This window comes from Cicer arietinum, chromosome 6 (genome assembly GCF_000331145.2).
Source record: "Cicer arietinum cultivar CDC Frontier isolate Library 1 chromosome 6, Cicar.CDCFrontier_v2.0, whole genome shotgun sequence".
Taxonomy (NCBI): domain Eukaryota; kingdom Viridiplantae; phylum Streptophyta; class Magnoliopsida; order Fabales; family Fabaceae; genus Cicer; species Cicer arietinum.
In genome coordinates this window covers 6152361-6165549 of record NC_021165.2, presented here as the reverse complement: position 1 = coordinate 6165549, position 13189 = coordinate 6152361, and the positions used below count along the sequence as shown (strand labels likewise).

Genomic DNA, 13189 nt, shown 5'->3' with positions numbered 1-13189 from the left:
TGATAAATTAGTTGGTATAAACAAATCTATGAATAATGTTGCCTTGTCAAACAAGGAAGAAGAAAACATAGAATTATGGTAATGCATTGCATGCTGGTTTACTTTAAGGGGGTCAACAGAAAGCAAGTCAAGCATTATAGTTTATGAATGCTTCTGTCTGCAATCATGGTCACACTTTGTCCCATGGATTGTCTGCTTGGTCTTTTTGCTACAAGCCTACAAGTACTATATGTAATGTAATGTCCCAAATCCCAACACAAGTTGCAAGTCTTTTTCCTTCACAAAAATTAATTATTTTGTCAAATATAGTGACATTTGATTTTATGGTGAGGCCGAAAAGAAAAATTAAAGGAGGTGACTTGCCGTTATTTTATTTAAGATATATTTTATATTAATATATTATATTTCTCGAAAAATCACGACGATTCACCGTTATTTTATTAATTCTATTACGAAATCAAATATGTATTTAGATATTTTATAACTGGTATGTCGTACAGAAGCGATAAAAGACATATATATATATATATATATACATATATATATATATATTTATTAAGCTAATTTTTTGTGTGTGCAAGCTATTGAAAATAACCGTAACATAAAAAGAAAACATAAAATGAAGGGAATTTGAGTATTGAAGGTTTAACTCATGAGTCAATAGTGGGAATTAAAAAGGGTATAACGAATTAATGGTGTCTAGTCAACATTGCGTGGGATAAAAGGAAATGAAAAGGACCATTGGACCGGGTTGGGTGTTTAGTGCGCTTCATGGCAATTCTTTCACTTTCATGTATTATTAATTATCTTTGACTAGCTACTAGCTTAATTAACTTAGTGACAAAAATGATCGGATCTTATTTGCATTCACGATTAAAATATATTATTGCCTTTAATTTCTCCAACTTATTAGTTCCGCAAGTCAAATACAAAAAACATACTACTTCCTTCCTCCATAATTTTGATATTTTCATTTTCATATCAGTATAATGAAATTCTAATAATTTAAATTGTTTCATAATAAATTGTTATCACAAGATTTTAAATTTGAATTTTTTAAATTGATTTATTTTTAATTGAAATTTATTAATCATTTGCATTTAATATTAAAAAAAATAATAATTGGACAAGTGCATGTCAGTTTTATCCTTACAAAAGAAAAAGTGTGTTATATATATATATATATATATATATATAACACTAAAGATTAGGGGTGGATGATGTAATACAATAATAGAAATAAAAAAAATTGAAAAGTCAAAATCAAAATATTTTTCTAGAAAGCAAAATACACAACCTCAAACTGCTATGGAGAAGTCGAACTTAAGACATAATCTAAAGTAATGTAAATTATGTAGTTTATGAGAAATCACGATCAATGTCCACTGGGATAAATTCCGAAATGTATCCAAAATAAGGGTAATATGATGTTAGCACATCATCATTCTCTTTATTAGAAGTCTAAAAAAAAAAAAGGGGAGACAAGAAACAACCACTGTTGACCATGATACCTGACTGAGATTTAGCCATCATTTGGTAAAGACTTTTTTAAAAACATTTTCAGAATTCAAATATTGGTATTAAGTATTCCATAAAATTAACAATCTCAAGGGCTAGAGTTCTAGACTTCTAGCTAGTTTGGAGATGTTTAAATCTTCAATATAATTTAAAAAAAAAAAAAAAAACTTTTCTGAATGTCATGACGATGATTTTACGCAAAATATGTATACACATAAATTATAGATTATATTATGTTGGTTATTATATTAAAACAATAAAAACAAAATCGAATTATTTAGAAGTTTGTCGTAAAATTTTATTAAGTATAAGTAAAAAAATAATAGTGAGAAATATGCGTTTCATGTATTGTTTTAGTAAAACATAAAAATTGAGAGAAACAAATTCTCTTGAGACGGATATACGAAGCAAGTCTGGTCTTAACTCTTAAGGGATCACAAAGCAGAGCAGAGCCCTTGTTTGCGAATAAATTGGTACACCGGTTACCATCTCGAAGAATATACATGTGTTTTATATGTACGATCTGTATATAAATTTTGTATTGTTCCGATGAAAAAAACATTTATATTGTCTGTGATTTCTACAACAACTTATTATTACTTTTATTAATATATTTATAAAATATAAACTCTTCTTTTAATTAATTTATTGGTGATAAAAATTTGCCTTTTGTATTGTAAATTATAATTTATATATTATAATTTTTTCTCATCTATTATAATATATTCAGGAGGTGAACTATTAATCAAATATGCATTTAAAAAAAAATATTAACGAATAACAAATATATTTACCAAACATGATTATATTCGATAAATTATGATTAATATAATATATAGTATATATTAATTCCATAGACATATTTGTTATTAAAAAAATATTCTAGATAAATCATTATGTTATTATTATATCTCTCTAGTATAATAATTCGTGAGATATAATAATAATAAAATATATTTTTTTTAATTAATAAATTGATATGACAACTATTGGTTAAAGTATGATTTATATAATAAATTATATTTTTTTATACTTTTTATTTTTATTTAGAACATATTAAAAAAATATAGTAATAATAATATAAACAGCTGAAACTCGACATAACTTTTTATCATATAAATTGCATTCACAAGATAATATATATTTTTATTTTTAATTATAATAAATATTTATTCTATGTATAATTTATAAAAATAAATTACAATTATTAATATTTTAATATTTATTGCATTTTTATCTATAACATATTCAATAAATATATTAATATCGAAAACATTAATTCTTCTTTCATGTAATTGACTTTAACAAATATTCAATTAATATATTATAACCTTTTTGCACCTTTTGTAGAATGCATTCGGAATATACACTAACAATTAAATATTTCACATGTTTTGAGTCTATAATTAGTTAGATAATATAGAATTAAAATATTCAAAAAATAATATTAAAATATGACAAAAATATATGTTTATTTTTAAATTAATTGATTAATCAATAATAAATATTCATCTAATATATAATTGATACAATCAATTATAGTTAATAAATTATAATTTTTCCTCACTCTATAATGTTGAATGCGAAATAAATATTCTACCAAACACACCTAATAAAGATATAATTAAAAACATTATTATTATTATTATTATTATTATTATTATTATTATTATTATTATTATTATTATTACATGAAAATAATTAGAAACACTATAACGTAGTGCAACAAACATTCTATTAAAAATGCAAACTAGATATTACTAAACAACGCATACTATATCGTAACAAATTTAATCTATTTTATTTGTATCATTCGTATCATGCATTCATCACTAAATTTTAATTATAATCATTTTATTGAGTTTTTGTATTAAGAATATAAAAGATTTTATTTCACACGATTAATGTATCACAATCACACCAATAGAGAAACTCTTACGTAGAATTGTGCATCAAATTAATTATTCTAATAGTCACACAAATAGGGTATTTTTTTAATAATTTTTACATAAAAATAGAAAAACGCATTTTTGTTTGAACTCCACATTTGTAAGTAAGTAAAGAACCATTAAATGAGAGAGTATCAACCTAATAAGAGAATGAACAAATAATAATAATAATAATAATAATAATAATAATAATAATAATAATAATAATAATAATAATAATAATAATAAGAATAACTAAAATGTAATTTTAGTCTTCTCATTTTATTAAATATGTAATAAGTAATTTAAAAAAAAACTGATTGATTTTCCATTTTCAGAAATTTTTAAAATAAAAAATCGATTGTTTTTTAGAAAAATTAATTTATACTCGAATATATTATCATGTACATTTAATTAAATAATAAAAAAAGCTAAATATCAACAATTTTAAAAATAAAAATAAAATAATCAAAATTTGCTAATTTAATAAAATATCGTATTAAAACTGTATTTTAACTATAAGAAAATAAAGGTGTCTGAAATGAAAAGAAAAGAAAACAAAAGTAGGAAGTTGCGACAAAGCATTTTTTTTAAAATCAAGTTGCGACAAAGCATATAATAGTAGATAAATAAATAAAGGATATTTAATGTCCAGTTTTTTCAATGTATTAGTGATTATAATTTTCCTGTCGTCTTTAGTCTTTTTCCTTTCAATTACCGACTCATTTATTTCAACTCCATGGGAAACTGTTGCTCCGACGTTGCCGGAGCTCGCACCGCCATCGGCGGGACTGCCGGCGGTCTACTTAATCCGGGCGACGGTCCCAACGATGCCGTCGATAACTTCCTCAAGTCTCGTGGCTACCACGGTCTCTTCTCTCAGATCGAGGTTCTCACTTTCTTTTCAAATCTTCTTTAACTTCTTTCACTACGTTACTATTCAAACAACTTCAATTCGATTAATCGCATAGCTTTTATGCAAAAGAGCTTTTTCCAATTGTAACGGTGTTCTCTTTCTCTCCTTTTCTTTTACCTCGCAGTTGTCGTTTTCTGCTTCTGGTTTGCGTGATCGAGATGTGCTCTCTAAGGTTTGTCGTTTTAACTCTTCCATTCATCAATCTCAAGCTCGTTTTAGTGTTTTCCACAGCTTCATTCTTATATATTGTTGTTATTCATTATTATTGCTAATAATAGTAATTTAGGAGAAACTGAACAACTAGAGAAATTTAGCTTATGTGGACCACTAAAAATGGAGATCAAAAAGTAAATTCAGGCCACAATGCAAGGCAATTAGTTCACTTGAATCAAAATATATGCAATCTTTTTTATTCACCAAATAATCTAAAGCTAGCAAAATTGAAATGTATAGGCTCTTTTTGGATAAACAACTTAATTTAACGCTTATAACACAAATGCTTATCATATAAGTGCTTAGGTATAAGCTATTTCTAAACAAAAGATAAAATAAAGTCAAACTGCTTTTATATAAGCTATAAGTTGTTTTCGTAAGTTATCATGGAGAGTTTAAGGAAATAAACTCTTTCAAACGGTCTCACAAGTGCTTATGTCAATAAACTTAAATTAGCCAATCCAAACAAGCTTATAATCTTAAACACCAAAAAACATAACAGCTTATTGAAGGTGAAAGTATATTGAACTAGACCTTATTAACATAGTTCAACAAACACGCAAGATGGATCAGGGGCTGCAATAAATTTTCCCTTTGTAATATGTTTATACTGGTTTTTATCCTTAAAATAAAATGTTATGCTTTTAATGGCTAATAATCCCATTATTCAGTTGCATGATTAATGTTTAAATTTTTTATACTGTAGAGTGATCCAATGATGGTTCTTTATACAAAAGGAAAAAATGGAGCACTTGAGGAACTTGGCCGGACAGAAGTAGTTATGAATTCATTGAATCCAACATGGATTACTAAACACACTCTCACTTATCATTTTGAGGTTGTTCAGGTTTTAGTGTAAGTTTAAACGTTGGTGTTTTTACTTCGAACAAGGCATGTAAGCATTTTGTTGTTTCACCAGGAATTGTTCTGTAAATTTGTTTCATCACAGGTTTCGTGTTTATGATGTTGATACTCAGTTTCACAACGCAGATGTGAAGGTATAAAGTTTATTATGTTACGAAAAATTAGTTTTTGATGGCAAGACATATTAAATTTATATTCTTGTTATTTTTCATAAAAAAATGAAAATAGCCTACCACTTGCTTTTTCTCAGAATTTTTCTTTTTCGTAGGAAGACTGGCCCAATTATTTTAAGAATCTTGTAATCTAATTTGTATTAATTTATGGAATGCAAAAAGTATAAAGATGTTGATATCATATGGCTTGAGATTTCATACGGATCTGTTTAAATTTCAAAATTATTTTAATTGCTCAGTTTATGTTTTTGCATGCCTGTTACAGTTCCATTATTTTTCCTCAGAGACTCTTACATTCACCTTTTTTAGTTAAATGTTTTATTTAACAAGGACCATTTGTATGCACAATCCTGCAATGCTGCCCTTTCTGTGGGTAAGCTTATAGAATGTTGGTTACTGCTAATTACACAATCAGATTGCTCACATTTTCCTCAAGTTTTCTTTGTGGTACACTAGAAAAAACTAAACCCCATTTAAAATTTATTACCCAATGATTTAGATTCTGCACAATCTTCTTGTAAGGTTGTGCAATGATCATTTCCAAGTTCTTTCCTTGACAAGAGATTAATTTGCTATATGGACCTTGTTGCTTGTTAGATAGATATGATAACATGTTGATTATGCATGAGTATAAAAGTTCAATTTGTAACTTTTTGGCTAACTTGTGCAGATACTTAAGCTAGAAGAACAGCAATTTCTAGGTGAGGCAACATGTGCCTTATCTGAGGTAATGTAGAGACCGTTCACCTTTTTGGCGACTGATATTAGACAACAAAATAAAAATTCACTACATTCTCAATTAAGCTGTATTTTTACAACTATTCACTATCTAACACTATTATTATTTTTCTCTATCTATGTTGTTTGAGTATGCATTACTTTTCAGTTTTTAGAATATTAGGTAACCAAGCATATGGTAAGTTTTTGAATCCAAGAAGTGCATTCTCAAAGTATGCTTCCCTATGAATTATGAAAATATATTAGCATCCCAACTATTGTACCCATCAACAACAACAATTTGGCCTGTGCAGATAATTACAAAGTCTGGTCGATCATTGACATTAGATTTACTCAGAGAAGATTCTACCAGATCTAGCAACTCTCAAAAATATGGGAAGCTCGAAGTGCATGCCGAGGAATGTATTGGCTCAAAGACTACAGTAGAGATGATACTTAAGTGTTCAGATTTGGAATATAGGGATCTTTTCTCAAAGAGTGTATGTGCTTTATTAGTAGTGTTGTTGTTGTCAAGCCTTATGAGGAACATCAATTATTATATAAAATGTGATTTTTGCTTGTCTTGCAGGATCCCTTTTTATTAGTATCAAAAGTTGTAGAAAGTGGTACCCATATTCCAATTTGCAAAACAGAAGCTATAAAGAATGATCACAACCCAACATGGAAGCCAGTGTTCTTGAATGTTCAACAAGTAGGAAGCAAGGTATAAAACTTGACTTTGACTCCATTAAATTGAGGGGTACACTTAGTAAAATGTGTAGTAATAATGTTTGGCTGGATAATCAACAATATTAACAACTTTATACTCTATTATAAATGTGCATGTATTTTACTAAAATCTGAACCATTCTTTTCCGATCAACGTTTATAACCGGCAGTGCACTTTACCCTCTTAAGTGCACATGTCTGTTTAGAAGTATCAAATTAATAAAACTTACACACAGTGATATTTTGTCTGTTGAAATTTAGGGAGTGTATATGGCAGAGTGAAGAAGGAAAATTGTTTACTAATAGGACTGTAACTAAATGGGATCTAAAAACACTCACCTAATATTTCTATTTAAGTATATGTACTAATATTTTAGGGCAAGTATAGAATGTCTAACACAAGTCCAGACAAGTAACACACCTAACAATAATTCCAGAATTCTAATACACTCTCAGTTTACGAACTAAGCATACCTAGACTGGATGGCCTAGAAACAATATAAAGTTGGCCGAATCTGACAGAAAGAACTAGCAAGTGTGAAAGTTATGCTAACCCATAGTAGCATCTGATCTGGAGTTTTCTATTGCTAAAGACAAAAAAAAATCACTAGAGTAGGAGAACTCCATTGGCATTGAAGAATAAATAGGACGATCATGAGGAGGAAACTGAAAAACCAATGAGGAGGCGAACATTTCTAAGATTGAAACACAGAGAATATACAGCAGTTCCAACTTTTTTAAAATTCTAGTGGAAGCTACCTTAGACAGAGGACAGAATACCGTGTTGATTTTTAGGAAAGGGGGTGAAAAAGAGCAAAAGAGAAGAGAGGTTAGTTTACTAATGGGACTGTGAATAATCTTGATGTTATATAAAAGCACTAACCTAATTATATTTTAGGTCAAGTACAAATGTGTTATTATATAAGTAGTACAACCCAAGAATACTCCCAACATAATAGATTTTTAACACAATAATAATCCTATTTCTCTAAAAATGTTGTTTGCTATAGCTACCATATTTTATGTAAAAATTTGGCACAACTATCATATTTTTTATTTAGACGTCTCTAGTTTTGATTACCTAATGAAGTGAAGAGCCATGTAATGTTCTTTTTGTTTTAAAATATCCCCTCAATGGAACAAGAGTACATCTTTAGATTATTTTTTCATGGTCAATGACTAAATAACCAACTATCCTAAAGCTTAAACTCTTAGGAATTCATGAATGGTTTTATATCTAAATGCCCTTGTCTTCATGCAAGAGCCCAAAGGGTGGTCAATGCTTAAACTTTCTTTACTTAATGTCGAAATTCAACTTTATTTAAGATAATGAGGTGGAAAGGATTGAACTACAGATCACTTTGTCATAGAGGCTTTGATAACCAACTCTCCTCACAGCTTAGTTAGCTTCAGGTTCTTTAATAGCTATATCTAATAACTATTCTTCACTGCATTTTCATGCATGCTATCACTAATATAGAGTTCTGGTTAGTGTTAACTTACAATGAAAATGTGCTGCTGGCATTATTACACCAACAACAGTCCACTGAAAGCATGCACATCTTGTTATCATGAGGGTGGCTGGTGCACGAGACTTCCACCACTCTGGGATCTTCGAGGGTTGATCTAAGAAGCCTTATCATGTTAGGGGAGGTTATTTCTGTGATTAGAACCCATCATCGTTAAGTCATAGTGCAGGAACCTTACTGTTAGAGCTAGGGTCTTCTGCATTTATTTTTACCTTAAATATGGAATCTTTCCATAACTGTATCACATCACTTTATCTTTTTTTTGGGGGGTAATTTTTTGGACTTTATGGTAAAGACATACTGACATAGTTGAAGCTATCTCATTTTCATTTTTATGATATGCAGGAAAGTCCTTTGATAATAGAGTGCTACAACTTCAATAGCAATGGAAAACATGATTTGTTGGGGTAATTTTTGCCTGTTTGCCCTTTGTCCCTTAAATCAATTTCTGAGCGGAAAGGAATATTAGAGTTGTTTATCCTATTTTATCAGAAAAGTGCAGACATCTTTGGTGGAGTTAGAGAAGCTCTATTCTGGTGGCCAAGGAGAAAATTTATTTTTGTCTGCTGCTGTGGGTCATGATTCTCAAACCAAGGTTTTATTATATTAAATTAAATGTTTATTTCAATCATGAAATCCTCTATGTTTCCCTAAAATCATATTTAATATGACACAGGTATTAAAGAGCCGGCTATTTGTGGACAAATTTTCTGAAAGTATCCAATATACTTTCTTGGATTACTTGGCTGGGGGGTTTGAACTGAACTTCATGGTGGCCATTGATTATACAGGTACTCCATATATCCTTAAGCTTGTTGTACCTAATTTTTTTTGGATTGTAATAGATATTTTCATCAATGTTTTGTTTATAATGATCACAAGTGATGGGAATGAGATAATAATATCTATGATTATTGTATTTGTAATTTAGGAATTTATTTTTAGCTATTTGGATTTAGGATCTGTTATTACTAATTGAAAATTCAATATCCTGTTCCCATTATGGATTTGGATTATGAGTGCTGAGTTTAGGTTACATTTAGAAAAATTTTAAGTTAATTTAAATCCCCTATATACATACTGTAGGATATTCAGTCTTGCCACTACAATTTATCCATAAGAAGTTGGTGTGTTTTTCAATATTTTTCTTGCTTTTTATTTTTATTTTTTCCTTCCTGTTTTATATCATTAAGATTCTCGACATAGCTAATTTTCTTGACTTTGTTATTTCTTGGAAAACTTACCAGAGATGAAACCATTTATTTAACTTTCAAATTTTTTGGAAGTATGGCACTGACAGGATTATTATTCTTTGACCTTTTGTGTACTTAATGTAGATATTATGTAATTTTCTTAGTTTTTCCATTAACCTTGCATCGTAGGATTGGTTTTGCAAAAATATTCTTTCGATGGTAAGACTATGAGGTATCAATATTTTTTAGTTATGGTAGGATTACAATTATGTCTGGAATTCTGAAGTTCAATATAATTTACTACTCAGTTGACTTCCCTGTCATTCAATTTATTGGTTAGCTAGTTCTTTAATTTAATAGTCAAAAGTTCATCCTTCTCAATCCTCACTAGTCACGGGTGCTTAGATTCAACTTTGTACTAGTGTGCATGATAGTATTGAAAGTTAGAAATTGATCATTGATTACACTAGTGCAGATCTAATTTGATCTCACTTCAACTGAATTCTATTTTCACTGACTGACACGTGTCAGTCAGTTGGTTATGTGAAGTGTAACTGTAGACAATTCAGTTACACGGTTATGGTTACATTAGTTTTGTTAGCCTAAGGCAAGACTACTCAAGTGCAGTGAGCTTGAACTGCTTAGGCAGGGTGGAGTAAGGCTGTGTCCAGTCTGCCTCGAGGGAGCATTTATAGGTTTCCCAAAATGCTAATTGTAAGGCCTTGTAGCCTCTGTTCACTGCTGATATGAGGTTGACCCTTCTTCTCCTTCCTTTCTCTCTTTCCAACCTCACTCTTAGGATTATAAAATGATATAACGTTATAAGACAAGGTTTACACTTTAATTTGTCATGATGTTTATGTATTGGATGACAAGGATGCTATACATTTTTATGGGTTAACCTCATCTTGTTTACCAGCTTCAAATGGAAATCCACGCCTACCAGATTCTTTGCATTATATTGATCCTTCAGGACGGCCAAATTCATACCAGAGAGTAAGAAATGATTTTTTGTTTGAATTTCCACTGCTTTTTTAATTGATACTGATCCATGTTGTACAACTAATGTTTAGGCAATTGTTGAGGTTGGGGAGGTGTTACAGTTTTATGATTCAGACAAGCGATTTCCTACATGGGGATTTGGAGCACGACCAATTGACGGTCCTGTCTCTCATTGTTTCAACTTGAATGGGAGCAGTCATTACTGTGAGGTGAAAATGTTAAATCTTATCTTGCCTTTGTTGTATAGTTAAATAGTTTAATAATTACAAATTTCTGTCCGTTGCAGGTGGAAGGCATCCAAGGAATTATGATGGCATACGCAAGTGCTCTGCTTAACGTTTCTCTTGCAGGACCAACTCTTTTTGGACCTGTCATAAACAATGCTGCGCTTATTGCCAGCCAATCTGTAGCAAATGGTGGAAGAAAGTACTTTGTCCTGTTGATAATCACAGTAAGAATTAGAAAATGCAGTTTTCTATATCGTTGCTTATTTACCTGTGATAATATGTTGGTTATAATTAAAGTTTGGCATGTGGAATGATCATTCCATTCCATGCTCAATTGAGACAATTCCACGGCATGAATATTCTTATGTTTTTTACTAATAAGCAAAACAGAGCATGGGAAGGTGATTCTATTCTGTGCTTTATTCCATAGACCAAGGAAGCACCCCTTCCCAGCTTCCCCAGAGAGGTTGAGAGGTGGGGTCAATGATTCCATGTTCCTTATTATGAATTTTAAGTTCTTTTTCTAAACAGTCCCTCATTAAGCTTATAGAATGTTATTTATCCTTTCAAGATTATACTTCTATTTTCAACCTACTCTTCATATCTTACAATTGATTTTGAATGCCCATCTTCAAATATTTATTATTAGGCTGATGGTAGGGTCTTTTGCATGTTCATGCGGTGGTGCTCAGTTCAGCTATGAGCCTCCCTCATTCCCACTACCTTTGTGAAATATGTTGTCTCTATTCTCATTCCCACTACCTTTGTGAAATTTGCTGTTTCCGGTGTTTTGTCCACGGATGTTGGCCTGCCTTTTTTCTGTTTTTTTTTTTTTTAGCATTTTTGTGTAGTGTGAAATGCGAATTATTTATTGTGTACTTATCTTAAATATAGCAAACAACCTGTTATCAGATTATTATAGGATTTTTGGAGTTGGTTGCTTTGTGCTGCTTACATGTCATACCAAGACATGCCACTGACTACTCTTTTTTGCCTTGCGCACCACCAAAAATTGCAAAAAAGAAAATCTGTTCTGACTTCTGACCCCCGAAAACTTATTAAATTTATCGCACCGCCTTGTGTTTTCCATTGCTGGTGCTGAAGTGTAATTGATTTCCTCCTAGGATGGAGTAGTGACGGATCTCCAAGAAACAAAAGATGCACTTGTTAAAGCATCAGACTTACCGTTATCAATCCTTATCGTTGGCGTAGGAGGAGCTGATTTCAAAGAAATGGAGGTATGTAATCCAAATGTGTATGCCCTTTAGTCTTTACTCATTCAGTTATAATTGTTTGGCATGAGGCGTTGAGCTGCATCACTGGTGTGAAACCTCAAGGCTTATGTAGTTTTGTTGTGCAATGTCACAGATCTTGGATGCAGATAAGGGAGATAGGCTTGAAAGTTCATCTGGACGTGTTGCTTCACGTGATATAGTCCAGTTTGTTCCATTTCGGGATGTTCAAAGTAGGTAATCCAGTTTGCAAATTATGACTTTGTCAAATGACTGTTAACTTATCCATCTCTTGTATACTTTTTCCTATTGCAGGTGGTGAAATTTCAGTAGTTCAAGCACTTCTAGCAGAATTACCTACTCAATTTTTAGCTTACGTGCGGAGCAGAAATATCCAACCAAGTCTCTAGTCATGTAAAGATCTTATATATTCAAAATGTCATATTCATTGATCATTGTGCAATTTCAAGGCCCTTTTCATTTTTAATATATCTGAAATTGATAAATTCGGCGGAAGGGCTGAGAACTCATTGCCAATTAAAGGGTCGAGAGAGGTTCATCGGTCAGAGCTGCCCTTATCTTCAGGTCTGTCCGTTCAAGCCTTTTTGGTTGGAATATCCTTTTCTTGTGTTCTTGCTTTTAAGCTATTCTGGTTGGTTGGGCATGAAAAAGGTTGTTGTACAAATTGAAGTTTCTGTTTTCTTGTAGCTGAGAGGGCAAAATTTTTAGTCCTACAGTCTACACCGAACCTGGAAATTCAATTACAAATATAATTGAATAACGTTTTTTTATCATTGAATAAAATTCTATGTAAGTCTTATTAAAGAATGATTCATCAAATAGAGTACTGTTAGATTAGACGAAGGAATTATGCTGCATCTAAACTGTTTTATTGCAACCGGTGCTTTTTTTCATCACACTCGCACATCATTTATGACTTGTATATAT

At 30.6% G+C, this 13189-nt stretch overlaps 1 protein-coding gene across 1 annotated transcript; it reads left to right on the top strand.

Annotated features, from left to right (window-relative positions):
- The first annotated feature begins 4100 nt into the window (after positions 1–4100).
- On the top strand, positions 4101–13119 carry LOC101489762 (protein BONZAI 1). The gene is made up of 16 exons (XM_004503791.4): positions 4101–4335; positions 4487–4534; positions 5282–5430; positions 5525–5573; positions 6283–6339; positions 6644–6829; positions 6919–7053; positions 8933–8994; positions 9080–9182; positions 9264–9378; positions 10700–10776; positions 10854–10991; positions 11069–11233; positions 12134–12247; positions 12378–12474; positions 12557–13119. The coding sequence occupies exons 1-16, from the start codon at positions 4186–4188 to the stop codon at positions 12649–12651; spliced, it is 1740 nt and encodes a 579-aa protein (XP_004503848.1). The 5' UTR covers positions 4101–4185; the 3' UTR covers positions 12652–13119.
- Positions 13120–13189: the final 70 nt, after the last annotated feature.